Source organism: Oncorhynchus nerka, linkage group LG8 (assembly GCF_034236695.1).
Source record: "Oncorhynchus nerka isolate Pitt River linkage group LG8, Oner_Uvic_2.0, whole genome shotgun sequence".
Classification (NCBI taxonomy): Eukaryota; Metazoa; Chordata; class Actinopteri; order Salmoniformes; family Salmonidae; genus Oncorhynchus; species Oncorhynchus nerka.
In genome coordinates, this window is record NC_088403.1 from 47,917,408 (window position 1) to 47,939,375 (window position 21,968).

Genomic DNA, 21,968 nt, shown 5'->3' on the forward strand with positions numbered 1-21,968 from the left:
TCTAGAGCAGTGATGTTTTGGGGCTGTTGCTGGGCAACACAGACTTTCAACTCCCTCCAAAAATGTTCTATGGGGTTGAGATCTGGAGACTGGCTAGACCACTCCAGGACCTTGACATGCTTCTTACGAAGCCAATCCTTCGTTGCCCGGTCGGTGTGTTTGGGATCATTGTCATGCTGAAAGACCCAGCCACGTTTCATCTTCAATGCCCTTGCTGATGGTAGGCTTTGTTACTTTGGTCCCAGCTCTCTGCAGGTCATTCACTAGGTCCCCCCGTGTGGTTCTGGGATTTTTGCTCTCCGTTCTTGTGATCATTTTGACCCCACGGGGTGAGATCTTGCGTGGAGCCCCAGATCGAGGGAGATTATCAGTGGTCTTGTATGTCTTCCATTTCCTAATAATTGCTCCCACAGTTTATTTCTTCAAACCAAGCTGCTTACCTATTGCAGATTCAGTCTTCCCAGCCTGGTGCAGGTCTACAATTTTGTTTCTGGTGTCCTTTGACAGCTCTTTGGTATTGGCCATAGTGGAGTTTGGAGTGTGACTGTTTGAGGTTGTGGACAGGTGTCTCTTATACTGACAAGTTCAAACAGGTGCCATTAATACAGGTAACAAGTGGAGGACAGAGGAGCCTCTTAAAGAAGTTACAGGTCTGTGAGAGCCAGAAATCTTACTTGTTTGTAGGTGACCAAATACCTATTTTCCACCATAATTTGCAAATAAATTCATTAAAAATCCTACAATGCGATTTTCTTCCCTCATTTTGTCTGTGATAGTTGAAGTGTACCTATGATGAAAATTACAGGCCTCTCATCTTTTTAAGTGGGAGAACTTGCACAATTGGTGGCTGACAAATACTTTTTTGCCCCACTGTATCTGTATTTCATTTTGAATACATTTGCTAACATTTCTAAAAACATGTTTTCACTTTGTCATTATGGGGTGTTGTGTGTAGATGGGTCGGAAGAAAAGCGATGTAATCCATTTGGAATTCAGGCTGTAACACAACAATATGTGGAATAAGTCAAGGGGTTATGAATCCATTCTGAAAGCACTGTAAATCACATCTGAAGCTATAGATAAACAGTGAGTTTCTCCAGCAGACAGGATTTAAAGAAAATACGAAGCTACGGAGGGGAAGACATGTTTAGCCTCTCAGTTGTTTGGTAACATGACTGTTTTCCTTTCTTTTCACAATGGAGGTATTTTGGTGCTCGTTGAAATTCCTGGCTTTTTCTGAAAAGCACAGGCTGGGATTTTATGGATATGTTCAGTTAAGCATAGTTATATTTGAACATACTGCATGTTATGTATCTAACTCTGGCAGTATTTAATACATATTATTTAGCAGTCTTTGTTTAGGAAATAAGTCAAAGGCTATGAATACTTTCTGAAGACACTGTAGGAACATTATCCAGCATAATTTACATGATCTTTGAGGAGGAAAAAAACATAAATCCAACCATGAGTTTTGTCAATCAAGAGCAGCAATTTAAGAAGACTACTAGAGTTAACTTGTTTCCATTGCAGGAAGTGTAAATGAAATGTAAGGAGTTTTGGGGAGGCAAAGGCCCACAGTGAGACCAGAGGTGTGTTTGGCAGGGCATAAAGTTCCGGAACCTTCAGATAGAAAATCTCTGGAACTCCTCCAGCTTCTTAATGGTCAACTCCAGGACCTGGTGGATGAGTGAACGAACAGAGGAAGAGATGGATGAATGAACGAGTGAGTGAGTGAGTGAAGGAACTATATTTTTTATTTGCGCGTCAATTCGTTGTTAGCAACCCATCCCTTACAGGATTATTTGACACATTTTCACAAAAGTAATATTCTGTATGTAATATAATAGTCAAATAACTAGATTTACCTCGTTGAAGGCGTAGTAGGTGAAGTCTGGAAACCTAGCTGTGCCGTGAGGATTTTACTTCACAGGCTGGATTGTCACTGGAGTTAGTATGATAGGCTTCCAGTAAATAAGATTGTGGATCACAGGAGGTTGGTGGCATCTTACCTGGGGAGGATGGGCTCGTGGTAATGGCTGGAGCGGAATTAGTGGAATGGTATCAAATAAATCAAACGCATGGTTTCCATGTGTTGGATGCCATTCCATTTGCTCCGTCCCAGACATTATTATGAGCCGTCCTCCCCTCAGCAGCTTCCTGTGCTGTGGACGTATAGAAAAACCACATTCCATCCAGGAACTTCAGTGACACAAGTAGCAACGCCTTTTGCTAGTTGTAAGACCTGTTTGAACAGTTGTTTTAAAATAAAAGAAAACCGCACTCTTGGAGCTCAGATGCAAAAAACGTAATACCAACGTACCAACGGCCAAGAGTGGCCTAATATGTCATTTTAATATTTGATTATTAACCAATGATATTAGGCCACTCCTGGCCATGATTACAGACACCTGTGTCTTTTGACACTATATAAACGAGTCATCCCGCAGTGTTTGTGATTATACCCTGATGAAGACAGCTTGGCTGTCGAAACGTTGGTATTAATTTTTTTGCATCTGAGCTCCAAGAGTGTGCGGTTTTCTTTTATTTTCAAGTTTCTACTCCGCTAGCCAGCACCTTGTCTTAATAGGTGTGCATTTCTTTTTCTTCTAGATCGAACAGTTGTTTTACACATTTCCTGTTGAAAACCACAGGAGGGTAGTGCAAGGTGTTAAAACATCTGCCTAAGGGGATGTCAACCACATTCTCATATTTCTAGAGTAGAGCACAACCAACCATAGGACTAAACCACAACCTCTATTGTCATGTTGTACTTTATTTGAGCTGGTATGTTATTTTCTTCACAGGTCACATGACACCCCTCCCACGCACAAACTGAATGTTGCTCTGAATAAGAATCTTGCTAATGCCACGTTATAGAACCCATTTTATGTCATAAGATGAACTTTATGTAAGCAGACACAGATGGAAACATCATTTTGGCCTACATGATCTATTCAGAAAGTATTTGGAGAGGGGGGAAAAAAACATGAATCAATCTATCAATAACAGCAATTGAAGAAGACTGCTATATTGTTGACTACTTGTTTCCATTGCAGGAAGTGTAAATGAAATGTAAGGTCTTGTGGTTTGGGGGAGGCAAGTCCACTGAGAGACCAGGGGACCTAATGCAGAGCAAAGGCAGGCGGGACACAGTCGTCCACGAAGATCTGGAAGTTCTTGTCCACGAAGGTGGACCTCTGGAGGAACTCCTCCAGTTTCTTGATGGACAGCTCCAGGACCTGTTGGATGAATGAACGAACGGAACAAAAATGATGAATGAATAAATTAACGATTGTGTGAGTGAGTGAATGAACAAACAAATTCATATTTTTATTTACGTGTCAAGTCCCCTTTCGGGACCCATGTCTTGCGGGGTTATTGTATGTGATATAACAGTATATGAGAGTAGACGACACTAAGCCATCGCCCAAGACCTGCCAGATTGCTACATTAGTTTTGTTTGTTTTTAAAGCGTCTTTGAGATTTTATTTGTAATGAAAGGCACTATATAAAATAAATCTATTGTTATTCTAGATTTACCTGGTTGTTCTCCTTCTCATTGAGGGCGTAGTGGGCGAACGCCGGAAACTTGTAGCGCTCATCGTACGGCGCGTTGTGGTCGTAGTCCGTACAGCAGTAGGCCGACCACAGGTACGTCGGGACCGCCACGCGGTCAATGTTATGGCGCCGGATCATGTTCCCTGAGGTGGTGATTCCGGTGACAACGTAGGCGGTGCCGTGGCAGTAGTTGTTGAGGCGCTTGCGGATCACGTGCTCCTGCTCTTTCCAGGTGCCAGCGCTGAACTCTCTGACCTTAAAGGCAGTGTTACTTCATACACAGGTGCCTCTGTTTATTGGTTGCTAAAGCTGGTGTTGGTATTTTACTTAGGTATGAAATGATTTCTGACTGGGATTTTAATTTCATTTCATTTAAATAAAATGTATCTCAGTATTTAGTAAAGTATCTCAGTCCATTACCCCACTGTTATTTTTTTGTTCAATACATAATGTGACAGTACAATTTTAAGTGAAGAACTTGAAAACAAAATGGCGGACCTGGGGCACCACGTTGGTCAGAGTGTAGGTGGAGGCCTTGTCGTCTGGGTCGGCTTGGTGCTCGTCAGGGTTGAGGTGGCCACGCTCGTAGAGGACGGCGTTGGTGTAGTCGTCCAGGATGGCCTGGGCGTCCTCAAAGTTCCTGTGCATGTAGCCGCGCGGGAACGCCTGCATCTCCCTGGTGTCAGAAACTGTGGACAGCTGGGTGGGAGACAAGCAAACAAACAATGAGCGAGCATGAAGGAGCGATAAATAGTGTCGTAGATATGGATATGAGATTAATGAATAGACTACGTTTTGAAACGCTTGCTCGCTGTCAAAAGGAGACTTTATGATCATTCAAATATTAGCCTATGAAAGGATGTGCAGCAGTCTGTAATTTTCATGATGACCATAGAGTATTGGCTTTGTGTTATTGAATTCCATTTAAATGATATAAAGAGTGAAGCTAGCGCTACATTCTTTCAAAAGCGATGGCAAAACATACTTTATGATATACTAGTGAGAGCCAATCAATATGGATTAATCCACTGGACTGGCATTACAGTGGCTGCACCGCAAATGGCTCCCTATGTAGTGCACTACCTTTGTCAAAAGTAATGGACTAAATAGGGGATAGGTAGCCTTTTGGGATGCAACTATTGACTTGAAATGTCTCCAGGTTACCTGTGGCTCGTACATCCAGGGCACGTCCACCCTTTTCTCCCCGTCGGAGCGTTTGAAGGTGTAGGCGGAGTAGATGGGGACGTGGTTGGCCGTGTCGTACAGCGTGACGTAGCGCGGCTTGTTGTTGTAGCGCTGGCAGATCTTCTGGAGCGAGTGGTTCTCCAGGCCCACGGGTGGCGTCCCCATGTACAGGAACTCCCTGCACTCTGGAGAGAGCTCCTTCTCCACCGTTCCCTGGACATCCGTCATCACCATGGTGACCAGAAGGAAGGCCTGTGCCCAGAGTGGAGCCATGGTGACTTAGCTAGTCTGTCTTTCTGTCTCTCTTGGTTTCCCCTCGGTCTTTCTGTCCCTCTTAGTACTTGTGTGTGTTTCTGTACCTGCCCTGAGTTCTTGGTGCCAGCAGCTCTGAATGAGAGGTACACCTGTGTGTCAGCATTAGCGCTCCCTAATCTGGGCTCATTATGCAAAGCCATGCACACCTTCTCTATCAGCTGACTTTAGCCGCCTATCATTGACAACCTGAGTTCTATTGAAATAAAGATATCATTGCTAGCCTGGTTCCAGATGTCTTTGTGCCGTATTGCCAATCCTTATCGTCTTTGGCATGACAACAACTATAGAAGTTGGCAATACAGCACAAAGAGACCTGGGACCAGGCTAGGCTATTGCCAAAACCTGATGGGTTTTGCTATTGGTGGCCCTGGTGGTATGGCTGGACTCCGCTGGATTGAAACTTCTAGTGACTGATGACAGAAGACTGTCACTCCAGAACGAGTGGTCCCTAATCAAGTGTTTTTTTTCTGAAGAGTACTAGAGAATTAGAACAGAAACCACATTCAGCTGAGCTCGCTCTGAGGTGACAAGTTCCTCTGTGTTTGTGGTTATACAGCATGTGATAGGTTCAATCTCATCCTAGCAGAATCTGGTTACTGGACTCATAGATGATGTTCTTGTTATGCTGCGTGACCATGTAACGTTGTGTTGGCGACATGTGGGACTCGGGCAGTGGGAAATCAAAGAGCCCTTGCAGCAAATTCGTATTTCCCTTTAAAGTGGAAAAGAAGGTCATGTACCTCAATGACATGAGTGAATTACTTTGAATGTGTCTGTCAACGACCCATTTGCTAGTAAAGGTCATTGAAGTGTATTTGTCTGCACATGTGTGTATTGGGCATAGGATCAAGTGATTGGTGAATGGAAACTCTTGATATGTGGGCTAATTTGGTGTTTTGTGGTATTAATATTGTCATGGATTAAATGAAGACAAACAATGAATTAAACATAAATGTATAATGATAGCTTTATTGGTTAGTAATTTCATAAATATCACCATATCATTTATATTTTCAGTGGCAGGAACATCTCCCTCGATCTCTCTCTCGCTTTTAAAGATTGTCTCTTGACATTCACTCTCATATCCGTTCACACTTCAGGGACACAGTTTCCATTGAACAGCTGAAAGTCCTGATCCACAGCCATCTCTCTATTCACCAACGCCTCCACGCTCTTCGTCGACGTCTCCGTGACCGCGTTATCTAACACGTCATTAAGCCCGTAGGCTGCGTAAGTAGGGAACTTGTACCGGAGCTCATACGGCGCACTGAGATCAAAATCAGGACAGCAGTAGGCTGTCCACAGATGTTTGGGTACCCCCACCCGGTTAACGTTACCTCTCCGGATGGTGTTCCCAGTGGTTGTGACGCCACTGATGATGTAAGCCGTTCCGCGACAATAGTTGTTGAGGCGTTTGCGGATGCCCTCCAGGTAGGGTAGCCAGTGGTGGTGGAGGAACTCCTTAGCCTGGGGAACCACGTTGGTCAGGGTGTAGGTCGAGGCCTTGTCCCCAGGACTGGCCTGGTGCTGGTCGGGGTTCAGTTGGCCACGCTCGTAGACGACTGCGTCGGAGTAGTCGGCCAGCACCGCCTGGCTCTCCTCTAGGGCCAGGAGGCTGGAGGGAGAACCGGGGAAGGGCTGCATGTTACCCGTCCCAGAGCCAAGGGACAGCTGGAGGAGAAAGGAGGAGATGGAAGAGGGTTAGAGCGATGTCAGCGTGTGATTACACAGACAGAAAATAGGTACAACACAGTATATGAGCCAAGAGGAGAGCGAGAGAGGGGTAGAGTGCAACAAATCATTTCAGATAGAAAATGTGAACAGGAATATCGTTTGTTAATACTATGTGACAATGTGTATCTACTACCTAGACTTTGTCACAGCGAAAGCTGTTCATTGTGAGGGCAATTTCATTGTGCGTCATGCTTATCAAGACTAGTAAACCAGCAGGTCAGAGCACTAGAGGGAATGTTTCAATGTGCTCTACTGTCTACGTATCGCCTTAAAGCCCTATTCTCCCCACTGTAGCAGACTGTCTATTCTTTGAACGACTCACCGACTCTTCTTCAGTTTGTTTTGACCACAGACTTCAATAGAACAGACCATTGTGTCTCTATGACTTTGTCTGTGTAGACCATGGAGATGCTTGATCTCCACCAGAGAGGCCTATCAGTATAGTTAGTAACAAACAAAACAAGTCTAGGCCCTTACCTGTGGTTCGTACATCCAGGGCAGACCTTCCCTGCTCTCACCATTGGATCGTTTAAAGGTGTAGGCGGAGAAGAGGGGGATCCTGCCTGCTGGGTCGTACAGGGTGGCGTAGCGCGCCTTGTCCCCGTAATGCTGGCAAACCTTCTGGAGGCCCCGAGTCCCCTGGAGGCCCCTTGGGGCCAGGCCCCTGTACAGGAACTGGCTGCATTCCCTGAAGGAGGAGTCCACGCTGGAGTTTACTGGGGGAGGTAGAGGAAGCAGGGCCAGAGCCAGGAGCACACAGGACAGCAACATAGTGCGGTGTGGATACACTATCCTGTCTGTCTGTACCTGCACCGGACGGTTAGTGTGGCTATGGACGAGAGAAGGAGAATGGGAGGAGGGAATAGGGAGGGAAGGAAGGATGGAGGGTAGGAGGTGAGATGAAGGGAGGGCTTCCAGAGTAGGTGATGTCATGATTTCTTCAGCAGGTCTGAGAACAGTGTTTTAGAACTGTAGAATAGAACTGGTGAGAACCATAAACCCACTGATAGTATGCAAAGAAGTGACTCTCATTCATCCAGCGCTATCTGTGTGCAAGCATTGGGTTACCATGGACGTGTGGTTAGCTGCAGTGAGTCCTAGTCGACTCATGCACCATGCCTCTACCATTGTTTTTACACTGCACCGCGTATGTCCCATATTCCATGCAAATATTGGCTGTGAAACTACATTGAACAGAATCTTTTTTATTACGTTACAACATTACAGCTGTAGCTTACTATGGTACTTTCATTGAAGCAGTATACTGTAGTCCTGTCGGTTTAAGTTCCATGCAGCACACTTTGTTCAGAGCGTTTCTATGAGGTGTGAAGAAAAGTGTTGCTTCGTGATGTGGTTTCTCACACGTTTGAGACAGACGAGAGCTTTTTGTTGTATTTTCAGTTCAGTTGATTGGTTGTGCATGACAATTATTGACAGTTACTTTGTAAGAGTATAAAATGTGAATAAAATAAAACTTCCTTCAATTGGTCAATTTACACCCCCATTACAGTAAAAAAACTAAAAACAGACACACACACACAGGCCTATCTCTTCCTTTTCTTTTTGAAGGTGTTCTCTGACACACAGTCCTCGTAGAAGATAGCCAGATTACTATCCATGTCCGTTTGTTTCTTCAGGAAGCTCTCCAGTGTCTTCAAAGGCACCTCCGTGACTCCATGGTCCTCCTGTTCATTCAGTGCATAGGCACCATAGCTAGGGAACATGAAACGCACCTCGTAGGGAGAGTTACGGTCGAACCGTGGGCAACAGTAAGCCAACCACACGTGTTTGGGGATCCCCATGCGGTCCTCGTTCCCCCGACGTATGGTCGCCCCGGAGACTGTCACCCCGGTTACCACGTAGGACTGCTTTCCGCGGCAGAAGTTATTGAGGCGGCGGCGCACAGTATCCAAATAGGAGCTCCAGGTCTCTTCCAGGAAGTCTGTGATCTGGTACCAGGACATTAGCTAACATTAACATTCAATTCTAAATAGGATTAGAAACTGGGTGGTTCGAGCCCTGAATGCTGATTGGCTGACAGCCGTGGTATATCAGACCGATTGACAAAACATTTATTTTTACTGCTCTAATTATGTTGGTAACCAGTTTTTAATAGCAAAAAGGAACCTCAGGGGTTTGTGGTATATGGCCAATATACCACACCCTCTCGGGCCTTATTGCTTAATTATAACATGATTTATAACGTCCCAAAACCATTCAAAATACATATTTGATAACAAAATGGCTGACCTGGGGTACCACGTTGGTCAGGGTGTAGGTGGAGGCCTTATCGTCTGGGTCAGCCTGGTGCTGGTCTGGGTTGAGCAGGCCTCGGGAGTACTCCACGGCGTCTGAGTAGTCCTCCAGCACCACCTGGCTCTCCTGTATCAGAGGCTCCGGGTCATCACTAGGGGGCAGCACCTTCATGTTCCCACCCTCATTCCCAGACACCAGCTGTGGAGTGATTGGGGGGGGGGGGGTGATGATTTAATGACAGATGAGATAGTTTGTAAAAATAGGTTTTTGAAAAGTTGAATTTAGATAGTAAGAGTGGTTAGATGACAATTAGTTTAGGTGGAGAAAAAGCAAGCCCTCATGAAAAAGACAGGACCCCCAATGCATTGGCTGGTAAGTCATTAAGATGGGACTGTTATTGCAGGAGAATACTGCGGTATTGCATGAGAGTATCACAGTACGTTGCTGCTGAAGATCTCTCTCTACCTGCTGTGATGATGTGACACGATAACAGATCTCTACCTGTGGCTCGTACATCCAGGGCGTGTCCATCCTCTTCTTCCCGTCGTTCTTCTTAAAGGTGTAGGCTGAGTAGAGGGGCAGGCGACGGCTGCCGTCGTACAGGGTGGCGTAGCGCGCCTTGTCCCCGTAGCGCTGGCAGATCCTCTTGAGGCTGTCCCTGGTCCCGTCGATGCCTGTTGGTGCTGCCCTCATGTAGAAAAACTGTCTGCAGTCTCTAAAGCTGTCGGATACACTGGCACCAGACAGCCAGATCCCTGCCAACAGGAGGAGGGCCAGCAGGTAGACCCGCAATGGACGCATCTTAGCCTGGGTACAGACCCTACAGCGGAGAGGGTGGTGGCAGTACTAGGAGGAATAGGGAAGGCTGTTTATACATCCAGGAGTAGACTACTGTAGGGTTCAGTACCAGATGCAGTCCACACAGCACAGAGGGAGGTTGACTGCCAAAGCAAGGAAATGGCTCTGTATGCAAAGTGGCTATGCATAGGACTGATTTGATTGGATGCGTGGTTGGCTAATCATGGAGAGCAGGAGCACATGGGTGAGAGGACTTCAAAAGTAGTCTAGTGTTAAGTGGAAACTGGGCCTAATCTTGTTTTCTAGTGCCATGAGACATTCATCCATCTGTCTGTGAAGTGTTTCTCGTAAGTAAACATCCACTTTCACACCAACACACATTGCAACAGCTTGTGGTGGTATACTATATATAGCCAAAGAAAACTACAGGCCCCGTCTATATAAACAAAGCCTTGACCGCAACAACAACAAAAATACATCCCACATAGTGATTCCTTCAGTCAGTCATCACACAGACAGACAGGTCAGGACGCTCCATTGTTCTAGGAGTTGATTTTCATCAACCTCATCATTACCAAGAGATTGTGATTGATATGTCAGGTAAGAGGTTACTCTATATCAGGGCTATTCAACTGGGGTTCCATGGAGATACTGCAGGGGGTCCGCACATCTTTTTTTTATATATCGCTAGCAACAACAGAATAAACACATTTTGAATTACATACATACAGTAGAAACTATGATAATATATTCTTTCTAATGATGTCAACTTTATTTATCAAACCCTAATATTGAGCAAATTGCACTAATTGGAGCTAATTACAGAGAAATGATAGTCAAAGTATCTGACATGGGCTATGAAAAAGCACCTAGTATACTAGTCGCTGCAAGTGCAAAGGCAATGGTGCCGCGTTTAGCGGAGACTGCATTCACGGTAAACGCTACATATATCGGCTCAATGGGAAATTACCTTTACATTTCTATCACACAACCTGTAGCACTTCAGCAATACAGATTGACTCATTTTTACCAAAACACATGGCTAACCTTTATTTAACCAGCTGATATTAGTGAAAATGTGTTTGGAGTTACCTTTTTAGCTAATAGACTATGTATTTTACACTTCCAATTATAATGTGAAAAGGTCCAAATAATACAAATCAAATCTATTCATTTTTAAATGTTGATTACTTCTCCTTGCTATTTAGCTGATAATACCATGGTGGGGGTCCCTGAGTTACCGGTTTGCCTGGGCGGGGGTCCCTGGGTCAGCGGTTGGCCTGGGTGGGGGTCCCTGGGTCAGCGGTTGGCCTGGGTGGGGGTCCCTGGGTCAGCGGTTGGCCTGGGTGGGGGTCCCTGGGTCAGCGGTTGGCCTGGGTGGGCTCTATAGTCATTCCAAAAGAAAACAATACTTTCTTTTCTTTTGTCGTTTTTTCCCTTTCCTAACTTTTTTAGGGGAGCAGCAGTCCAATCACCCTACGCCTTGTACTGTTTAATGGAGATTATTACAGATGAAGTGAGTAGGGAGACAGATAAGAGATGTGCAGTTGAAGAAGTCGACTCCGGTAGCGAACGCCGGTCTCTCACGGGGGCATATAGACTCTTGAATTAACTGAGCTTTCGCAATACAAATCTCTGGCACATACAGTAACACTCTTATGTGTTTCAGTCAAAATAGCACCACAATATCTTAACACTAGACTACTTTTGAAGTCTGAAAATGTCTGACAACTTTAGATTTTGGTTCAATATTAAAGAACACTCTATTGAATTGAATATCTACCTCCTCCTCTCCAGGCATACAGACTACTCTGGTGACCCTGCTATGGCTGTGGGGATGGTGGCTGACCCCCGTTCAGCCCTCGTGCACCACGGGCCGGCCAGCAAGGTGCAAGGCTGCCATGTCAGCTCCTGGTACCAACCTGGCGGGCGAGGGTTTCAACATTGTCACCATGGAGCGCAAGCAGGCCTATGTTGTTGATGTGGACAACTGGAAGACCCCAAATGGAGCCTGTACCCTCTGTGTTAACCCTTTCATGGAGGGCCAGACTCAGAGGCTGCCCGCAGCTGTGGTGGACTGGCGTCCCTTGCATCAGTGTCACATGAAGTTGTCCAGCATTGTCTTCGACTCCAGCGAGTCGTTTGTGAGCAGCAGCCAGACAGATGTAATACTACTACAACTACTACAGCTACTACTAATACGGCTACTACTTCCAATACAACTACATCTACTACTATAACAACTACTACTACTATAATTATAACTACTACTACAGAAAATAATTATTGATATATTAAGCATTTTATAATAAGACTAATAATATATAGAAATATTAATCAAATGTATAATACTACTAATAGAAATAAGAATCCCATTATGGGGTAAACTCACTTAATCCACCACCGATGTGTATATATATAGGTGGACGGCAGTTGGCAGATTGGTCTGGACGTTAATATCCCCAACGCTAATGGGTCGGCCATGGTGGGGGGTACCCACTCCAGAGCTGCCAAGACGGTGATGAGCCAGTCCAAGAAGGACAAGTACAGCTTCATCAAACAGGATATACACTGCTCCTATTACAGGTTACCTATTACTTCTATGAATATAATAACTTCACTTGTATTAGAAAGTTCACCTTCCTTTATATAGCCAACACTGCCCTCTATAGGCTATAGTAAGGTATACACTAGATTATAATAGTTGTGCACACACTCTGGGGTGTTAAAGAATAGTTATTTTGCGATAGAATATCCTGTTTCAATTGTAACTACATAATGTGTTTTGTTGACAATTTGTAGCCACATTGTTATTGAATTAGACTTCTTGAAAATAGTCAAACTTCTATCCCCATAGATAGGCCTACTTTTAGGCAGGGACTTTGATGCACCCCTCAAAAAGGCCACAAAATGACAAAACCATTTACAGAAAGATAACAAAGTAGTCTATTCTCTATCTTGGGTTTCTTCCTCAGTTACCGCCTGATAGAGGACCCTCCCCTGCACCCCGAGTTCTCTCGCTCCCTGGGCATCCTGCCCCCCTCTACACCGACCAGACCAAGGCTGACTACAATCGTTTCCTCGCGACCTTCGGTACCCACTATATCCGGAAGGTTAAACTGGGGGGGCGGGTGAAGGGCGTCACCTCACTGCGCGTGTGCAAGGTAAGACTTCTCAAACTCTGCAAATGACATTCTCATTATTGATAGTGGTATGCCTATTTGTGGTGTACAACTTATTGAAGATGTGTTCATGTATTTAGGCAGATTATATATAGTTCTGTTTTTAATTTGATTGTATGACATCACATTTTATTTAAGAGTCTGCATATGTACCAAGATGTTTTAATAAACCCAAACCTAGGCGGCCGTCAATGGTTACAACGAGAACGAGATCAAGGACTGCCTGGAGGCCGAGGCCTCTGTCGCCACCAATTGCGGAACAGCCGAAGCCAATGCAGAGACAAAGTTCTGCAAGACTGACCTCAAAAAACGTAACACCAGTGACACCTTCAGCAGTACCTTCAACGAGAGGTTTGATCGATTTCAGAAATGTTAGCGATTTTTGGTGGGATTAATGGGCATTATACAAGACTTATAAAAAAAACACATTTCCAATAATGTCCTCATGTAAGACAAAACATGACTGCCGATAAACAACAAACATACAGGTTTACCGAGGTGGTGGGGGGACAGACGGACGGAACGCCCGACCTGCTCTTCTCCAAGATTGGTGAAAACTCCAAGGCCTTCGCTGATTGGGCAAGTAGCCTGAAAACCATACCTGATATCATCAACTACTCTCTCCATCCTCTCCACCTATTGGTGAAAAAGGCCAGCAAGAGGGCGGGGCTGAAGAAGGCCGTGGAGGACTACATCCTGAAACACGCCCTGTTCAAGCACTGCTCTGGGAAGTGCAAGGGAAGCTCCAGGTCCAGTACCCATGACTCCTGTCAGTGTGTGTGCCAGACCAGTAAGGAGATGACCAGCCAATGCTGCCCGCAGGAGAAGGGCTTGGCTCACCTTACTGTCACCGTGAAGAAAGCCAGGGACCTCTGGGGAGACACCACCTCCCAGACCGACGGCTTTGTCAAGGTATTATTCATCTCTTTTATTTTCAAATTTTAATTGACTATGAAGTTTGTTTTCAAGTGCACTTTAAAGCTACAGTCTAGGATTTGACAACGGTTACATCTCCCTAGCCCCATACCCGAGCTGCATACTAAAACAAGTGACGGGGACCTCGTTTTGTCTTTTTTCTAATCACATACTGTAGCTTTCAATAAAGTTTGATTTGGTTTGCTTCGTCAAGGTGCTCATGGGAAAAGACGTCAAGCAGACCAGGGTGATCCATAACAACGACAACCCCATGTGGAAGGAGGTCTTCAAATTTGGGACAGTCAAGCTCTCCCTGGCCAGCGAGCTCAAGTTCACTGTATACGATGAAGACAATTGGTCGAACGAACTCCTGGGGGAATGCAAAGTCCAGCCCATCAAAGCTGGGATTCACGACGATATGTGTCCCATGAGTCACGGCAGCCTGTTCTACTCCTACAAGGTCGACTGCGCCCCAGGGCTTCGGGGCCACACCTGTGGGGAGTACGCCCCTTCCGGGATGAACTCTGACCTCTCTTACCTCTATACCTCCCGCAACGCCCTGAATATGACTCAGGAACTGCTGGCTCACATCCGGATGGGCCAGCCCCTAGCAGACCCTTTGACCTTCTTGGTGAAGCAGAGGGATAATGATCACCCTGCCCTCAGTGAGCCGTGATCAAAATATATGCACTGTAAACCTTAGTCTACCTATCTAACCTTAATGCATAACATTTCTAATCGCTTGTTCTTTAAAAAAATATAAATGTAACCTTTATTTAACTAGGCAAGTCAGTTAAGAACAAATTCTTATTTAAAATGGCGGCCTACCGGGGAACAGTGGGTTGACTGTCTTGTTCAGGGGCAGAACGACAGATTTTTTATCTTGTCAGCTCTGGGATTCGATCCAGCAACCTTTCGTTACTGGCCCAACACTCTAACCACTAGGCTAGTTTAAAGACAGTGTTTTCAACATGCACATGACACACTGACATACAGTGCCTTCGGAAAGTATTCAGACCTTTCGACTTTTTCCAAATGTTGTTACGTTACAGCCTTATTCTAAAATGTATTAAATAAAAACATCTCAACAATCTACACACAATACCCCATAATGACAAAGCAAAAACAGGTTTTTTGAAATGTTTGCAAATGTATTAAATAAAAAAACAGAAATACCTTATTTACATAAGTACTGAGACCCTTTACTATGAGACTCAAAATTGCTCAGCTGCATCCTGTTTCCATTGATCATCCTTGAGATGTTTCTACAACTTGGAGTCCACCTGCGGTAAATTCAATTGATTTGACATGATTTGAAAAGGCACACACCTGTCTACAGTTGAAGTCTGTGAAGTTTACATACACTTAGGTTGGAGTCATTAAAACTCGTTTTCCAACCACTCCACAAATTTCTTGTTAAATTAGTTTTGGCAAGTCGGTTACGGCATCTACTTTGTGCATGACACAAGTAATTTTTCCAACAATTATTTACAGATTATTTCACTTAAAATTCAATGCATCACAATTCCAGTCGGTCAGAAGTTTACATACACTAAGTTGACTGTGCCTTTAAACAGCTTGGAAAATTCCAGAAAATGATGTCATGGCTTTAGAAGCTTCTGATAGGCTAATTGACATCATTTGAGTCAATTGGAGGTGTACCTGTGGATGTATTTCAAGGCCTACCTTCAAACTCAGTGCCTCTTTGCTTGACATCATGGGAAAATCAAAGTAAATCAGCCAAGACCACAGAAAAACAATTGTAGACCTCCACAAGTCTGGTTCATCATTGAGAGCAATTTCCAAACGCCTGAAGGTACCACGTTCATTTGTACAAACAAAAGTATGCAAGTATAAACACCATGGGACCACGCAGCCGTTACACTGCTCAGGAAGGAGAAGAGTTCCGTCTCCTAGAGATGAACGTACTTTGGTGCGAAAAGTGCAAATCAATCCCAGAACAACAGCAAAAGACCTTGTGAAGATGCTGGAGGAAACAGCACTGCTGCTGTATATGCAAAGTTTTAGACTGATCCAATGAACTATTGCATATCTGTTAAAAATGTATCACGACTGCCCAAATGTGCCTAATTGGTTTATTAATAACTTTAAGTTCATAACTGTGCACTCTCCTCAAACAATAGCATGGTATTATTTCACTGTAATAGCTACAGTGCAGTTAGATGAACAAGAATTTAAACTTTCTGCCAATATCAGATATGTCTATGTCCTGGGAAACTTTCTTGTTACTTACAACCTCATGCTAATCGCATTAGCCTACGTTAGCTCAACCGTCCCGTGGGGGACCCACCGATCCTGAAGAATTTTAACATCTAAACGTTGCACTTGGGGAAAAAGATATCTTAAAATAGAATGAAAGGAACAGGCATTCTATTTTTGCTCTATTATAGTGGCCACTATAGTAGACATCGATCAAGTGCACAAGGCTTACATGTGTGCAAAAATAACGTTCACTGAGTAAAACCATGTAATAATCCCCCCTCACTGACACACATACTGTCAAGTTCAACACAACAAAATCAATATCGTTGGGCTACACTGCACATTATTACATTGTATAACAATGTCCACAGGCAGAAAGTGTACAATGTGCCAGCATGATACCCTTTGTTGACATAATTGATTTCTTTCAGTCAGAGAGCACACCTGGCATACCCCGTTTTATCCACTGTATTGAAAGAGGGAATGTGTGTGGTGTTCCTTTCACCTCTATAGTGGCATCCAGCTTAAACTCACTTTCACCTAATTCTCTCATAACCACATACTGTAGAGGGAAAACATTAGTTCACAGATAGTTTGTTAGCTAGTTAACTAGATAACATTTCACACAGATTTCCAGGGTCCAGTAAGCAACTAACATGTTATATCTTGAAGAACGGCAAGGAGTCGTATACCAGTTAATATTATAGTGAATTGGTTAGGGTACTAACGTTAACTCATCTGATATTTTATTTTTTATTAATAAAACAAATCAATCCTAGGGGGTGGATCAGCTTTAATATTGTGGATAGATTGTCACTTCTATCAGTGTAATTGTCTGATACACAGTTGAAGTCGGAAGTTTACATACACCTTAGCCAAATAAATTTAAACTGAGTTTTTCACAATTCTTGACATTTAATCCTAATAAAAATTCCCTGTCTTAGGTCAGTTAGGATCACCACTTTATTTTAAGAATGTGAAATGTCAGAATAATAGTAGAGTGATTTATTTCAGCTTTAATTTCTTTCATCACATTCCCAGTGGGTCAAAAGTGTACATAAACTCAATTAGTATTTGGTAGCATTGTCTTTAAAATTGTTTATCTTGGGTCAAATGTTTCAGGCAGCCTTCCACAAGCTTCACAGTAAGTTGGGTGAATTTTGGCCCATTCCTACTGACAGAGCTGATGTAACTGAGGTTTGTAGGCCTCCTTGCTCGCACACGCCTTTTCAGTTCTGCCCACACATTTTCTATGGGATTGAGGTCAGGGCTTTGTGACGACCACTCCAATACCTTGACTTTGTTGTCCTTAAGCCATTTTGCCACAACTTTGGAAGTATGCTTGGTGTCATTGTCCATTTGGAAGACCCATTTGCGACCAAAATTAACTGATGTTTTGAGATGTTGCCTCAATATATATCCACATAACTTTCCTACCTCATGATGCCGTCTATTTTGTGAAGTGCACGGTTGGGATGGTGTTCTTTGGCTTGCAAGCCACCCCACCCCCTTTTTCCTCCAAACATAACGATGGTCAGTATGGCCAAACAGTTCTATTTTTGTTTCATCAGACTAGAGGACATTTCTCCAAAAAGTACGATCTTTGTCCCCATGTGCAGTTGCAAACCGTAGTCTGGCTTTTTTATGGCGGTTTTGGAGCAGTGGCTTCTTCCTTGCTGAGCGGCCTTTCAGGTTTTGTCGATATATAACTCGTTTTACTGTGGATATAGATACATTTGTACCCGTTTCCTCCAGCATCTTCACAGGGTCATTTGCTGTTGTTCTGGGATTGATTTGCATTTTTCGTACCAAAGTGCGTTCGTCTCTAGGAGACGGAACGCGTCTCCTTCCTGAGCGGTATGACAACTGTGTGGTCCCATGGTGTTCATACTTCCATACTGTTGTTTGTAGAGATGAGCATGGTACCTTCAGGAATTGGACCAGACTTGTGGTCTACAATTTTCTTTCTGAGGTCTTGGCTGATTTCTTTAGATTTTCCCATGATGTCAAGCAAAGAGGCACTGAGTTCAAAGGTAGGCCTTGAAATACATCCACAGGTACACCTCCAATTGACTCAAATTATGTCAATTAGCCTATCAGAAGCTTCTGAAGCCATGACATCATTTTCTGGAATTTTCCAAGCTGTTTAAAGGCTCAGTCAACTTAGCGCATGTAAACTTCCCACTTCAACTGTACATACATTTACAATCCTTTTTTGAATATACCTTCCTTTATTGTTCCCCCGCAAACCCTAACACCGCTCCCCTAATTGGAGTAAACTAATAAACAATAACACTTAAGCTTCTACTACTAGCTAAAACATACTATACACATTTTACAGGCACAATCTATTTTACAATAGTTATATTTGGTTAGTTATATTTGGTTTGTTTTTAGTCCTGGCCTTCCTCTATTTCTGATGTCCATCCAGTTTGATTTCTATTTGCCATATATTTGTAACTGTGCTATTTCACAAAAGTTCTGAACCTATATACATTTTACAGACCCCATATGTTTTACATTTGTTATCTTGTTGTTATTAGTCCCACCTTTTAGCTCCATTCAACCCCTCCCATCTATCTCTTATTGGATTTATATTTGCCATATATTTTTCAACTGTGCTGTGATGCTTCACAAAAGTACTGAACCTTTCTATTCTCATAGTTAACAGATTGTAAATGAAACATTTTTGCTAAAATAATAATTATATTATTGATCGATTGACTATGACTTTTCAAATCACCCAGTAGTGCTATCTGCAGCATTAGCTCTAGGTAAATGTTGCAATTCTTCAGCCATTCCTGGACCCGTGACAAAAAACAAGCTACATATGGACAATAACAAAATAAATGATCTAATGACTCTGCCTCCTCGCAGCAAAATCTGCAGAACTGGGAAGATTGTATCCCCCATATATATAACATTCTATTCGTTGCAAGAATTTTGTCTAATAATTTAAATAGAAACATTTGAAGTTTTGAATAAGGCGTCGTTTTGCGTGTCAATTCATAAACCATGTGCCATGGAATCGGTACATCGAAAATCACTTCCCAACTATTTTGCAACAGATATGGCACAACTGTCATTGTTTTGGTCCTTATATGAAACTGGTATATATATATATTTTTTTATCACAATTTTCTGTAACCAATGTTGGTCTTTAATGCAGGGCCGACAGACAAGTTCCTCCATTTTTCCCCCTTCCACTTGCCTTTTCCATTTTTGTGGTAATGCTGCAATTAGTTGGTTGTAATTTTGGGTAGAGCAGACATTTCCATGTCTGTGTTAGCTGCATGTGTGACAACTCCACCAGTCCTATTTATGATATAATTTACAAAGAGGATACTTAAACAAAATTTTTTATGTTAGTATATTTAAGTTTAACCACAATATTTGTGGTATTATTTATTCTGATTTTTCAGGTGGATTAAACTGAAATTGCAACCAACTTTATATGGCTTGTTTAAAAGTAACGATATTTTGGAGATGATTTCGTTGTAATCTGAATAAAGTGAAAAGGCCATTCATGAACATGGGGTGAGACATTCTTAGTCATTTACTAGATAACCATTTCGGATTTAAGTATAACTTTTGTATGACTGATGCCTTTAGTGAGAGGTCTAATGCTTTACTATTTAATCATTTCTGCCTTCCGAATTCATATTCATTATATAAATAGGCCCTTTTAATTTTGCCTGGCTTGCCATTCCAAATCAAATTTAATATTTTTTTGCTCATATAATTTAAAAAGTAGGTCGCTAGGTTTAGGCAAAACCATAAGCAAATAGGTAAACTGTGATATGAGTAAAGAGTTGATCAGGGTGATTTTTCCCCCACAAATAGACAGGTATTTCCTTTCCATGGTAGCAAGATCTTATCTATTTTTGCTAACTTTCGAGAATTTATTGGAGTGAGAATTTCTTTCTTTCGGGATATGTATACTGAGCATGTTCACATCCCGGTCAGAGCATTTTATTGGTAAACTACACGGTAATAAAAAGTAGCATTTATATAGTATACTCATCATAATTTGGTTTAAATCCAGAGGTTAGAAAAAGTATCTAGATCCTCTGAGTTTGTGGAGGGATTATACTTGTGGATTTAAAAGAAAACATGAATCATCAATATACAATGACACCTTTCTTTTTAATGTTAACTAGCTAACTTTAGCTGTCTGACTTTATTAGCCAGCTAATTTTCACCATTAACTACATTATTTGATCAGTTAAATTGGCTAATGTCATTAACTACATTATTTGATCAGTTAAATTGGCTAATGTGGCTCAACATTTTTCTGGCTAGCTAACGGAGAATTTGATCCAGCTAGCAAGATACTTAACAATGCTAACAATACTTGTTCCACAACACTTTCTCCCTCACCTCAAACTTTCCAAATGCCAGTTGTTTTTTGGTTACAGCTCATGAAGTACGCTTCATCACCTTTTCACCCTCATCAGGCTTCTCACCTACCTCTTAGTAATAGTTCAGGGGACGTGCTGCTATAACTGGTGACCTGCCTTTCCACTCTCTTTCCAGAGCGTGCGCTGATGCTGTAACTAGCAAGTTGGTTGTCTCCTCTCTCTTCAGTCGCGTGCTGCATTGTTGTTAAACTAGCAACCAACTGACCGGGGCTAACAAACAGCTAACCGGAGCTAGCCAAAAGCTAACCGGAGCCAGCCAAAAGCTAACCGCTTTTCTAACATTTTACAGTACAACAATTACAAAAGTTCTTAAACATCACAGTTACAACATTCAATTCTCTAAACACTTGGGATATTGTCAGGAGTCTTTTTCAAAAATAAAAATGTTCAGGAGTTAATGCGTTTTTTCTAGATCAAAGGATTGCTACAATACTATGTTGTTCAAAACATTACATTCACTTCAACAGGAATGTTACAAAACTATATTGTGGTATTCAGTGTATTGTTGCACTTTACTGACCTGAAACACTGGCTAAATCATGAAATAGGAGAACGTGGCTTCTCTCAACATCTTCAACATCAGTCCATGCCCTGATGACTTCAGGCTGTTTTGAGGGCAAAACGGGTTGCATCTCAATATTAGGAAGGTGTTCCTAATGTTTTGTACACTCAGTGTATAAACTGTATTCTAGTCATGGTCTATCCTATATAACTACTGCTGTACACACCTTTTCTAGTCATATATTGCCAATAATGTCTATACACACCATCAAATAAATATATATTTATGGCTGACATTGCTTGTTCTAATATTTATATATTATTTTATTTTTATTTTGGGAATTTTAGTGTATTGTTTTGTATACATCATACATACACAAAAGTATATGGACACTCCTTCAAATGAGTGGAATCGGCTATTTCAGCCACACCTGTTGCTGACAGGTGTATAAAGTCGAGCACACAGCCATGCAACATTGGCAGTAGAATGGCCTTAATGAAGAGCTCAGTGACTTTCAACTTGGCACAGTCATAGCATACCACCTTTCCAACAAGTCAGTTCGTCTAGGAGTAACAACGGCTCAGCCGCAAAGTGGTAGGCCACACAAGCTCACAGAATGGGACCTCCGAGTGCTGAACCGTGTAACATGTAAAAATGGTCCCGGTTGCAACACTCACTACCGAGTTCTAAACTGCCACTGGAAGCAACGTCAGCACAAGAACTGTTTTCATGGCCATGCAACAGCACACAAGCCTAAGATCACCATGCACAATGCCAAGCGTCGGCTGGAGTGGTATAAAGCTGCAATGCATAGTGCCAACTGTAAAGTTTGGTGGATGAGGAATAATGGTATGAGACTGTTTTTCATGGTTCGGGCTA

The 21,968-nt window shown here is 42.8% G+C and overlaps 2 protein-coding genes and 1 pseudogene across 7 annotated transcripts; 1 reads left to right on the plus strand and 2 right to left on the minus strand.

Annotated features, from left to right (window-relative positions):
- Nucleotides 1-2,755: 2,755 nt before the first annotated feature.
- Nucleotides 2,756-5,162, minus strand: LOC115133468 (endonuclease domain-containing 1 protein-like). Its single transcript, XM_029666729.2, has 4 exons — nucleotides 4,723-5,162; nucleotides 4,057-4,257; nucleotides 3,541-3,813; nucleotides 2,756-3,239 (listed from the first exon to the last, which is right to left on the minus strand). The coding sequence occupies exons 1-4, from the start codon at nucleotides 5,014-5,016 to the stop codon at nucleotides 3,123-3,125; spliced, it is 885 nt and encodes a 294-aa protein (XP_029522589.1). The 5' UTR covers nucleotides 5,017-5,162; the 3' UTR covers nucleotides 2,756-3,122.
- Nucleotides 5,163-6,000: 838 nt separating this feature from the next.
- LOC115133466 (endonuclease domain-containing 1 protein-like) lies at nucleotides 6,001-21,965 on the minus strand. 6 transcript variants are annotated; one of them, XM_029666726.2, is made up of 4 exons: nucleotides 21,108-21,965; nucleotides 9,550-9,894; nucleotides 9,043-9,246; nucleotides 7,982-8,741 (listed from the first exon to the last, which is right to left on the minus strand). In XM_029666726.2, exons 2-4 carry the CDS (start codon nucleotides 9,847-9,849, stop codon nucleotides 8,337-8,339), a joined length of 909 nt encoding a protein of 302 aa, XP_029522586.1. In that variant the 5' UTR covers nucleotides 9,850-9,894; nucleotides 21,108-21,965; the 3' UTR covers nucleotides 7,982-8,336. The 6 variants fall into 6 exon arrangements, with proteins under 6 accessions (XP_029522587.1, XP_029522583.1, XP_029522586.1 ...); XM_065021859.1 differs by lacking the exon at nucleotides 21,108-21,965 and adding an exon at nucleotides 20,547-20,841; XM_029666725.2 differs by lacking the exon at nucleotides 21,108-21,965 and adding an exon at nucleotides 20,637-20,840.
- LOC115133465 (perforin-1-like) lies at nucleotides 10,344-19,697 on the plus strand (annotated as a pseudogene).
- Nucleotides 21,966-21,968: the final 3 nt, after the last annotated feature.

Bases quoted from the DNA above. Each gene is read 5' to 3' on its own strand.
- LOC115133468 (XM_029666729.2), bottom strand. From the start codon at position 5,016: ATGGCTCCACTCTGGGCACAGGCCTTCCTTCTGGTCACCATGGTGATG. The intron at 4,258-4,722 runs GTAACCTGGAGA...TCTCCCACCCAG, and splicing joins CCTGGATGTACGAGCCACAG to CTGTCCACAGTTTCTGACAC. The intron at 3,240-3,540 runs GTAAATCTAGAA...TTCATCCAACAG, and splicing joins ATGAGAAGGAGAACAACCAG to GTCCTGGAGCTGTCCATCAA.
- LOC115133466 (XM_029666723.2), bottom strand. From the start codon at position 7,725: ATGACATCACCTACTCTGGAAGCCCTCCCTTCATCTCACCTCCTACCC. The intron at 6,730-7,269 runs GTAAGGGCCTAG...TTTCTCCTCCAG, and splicing joins CCTGGATGTACGAACCACAG to CTGTCCCTTGGCTCTGGGAC.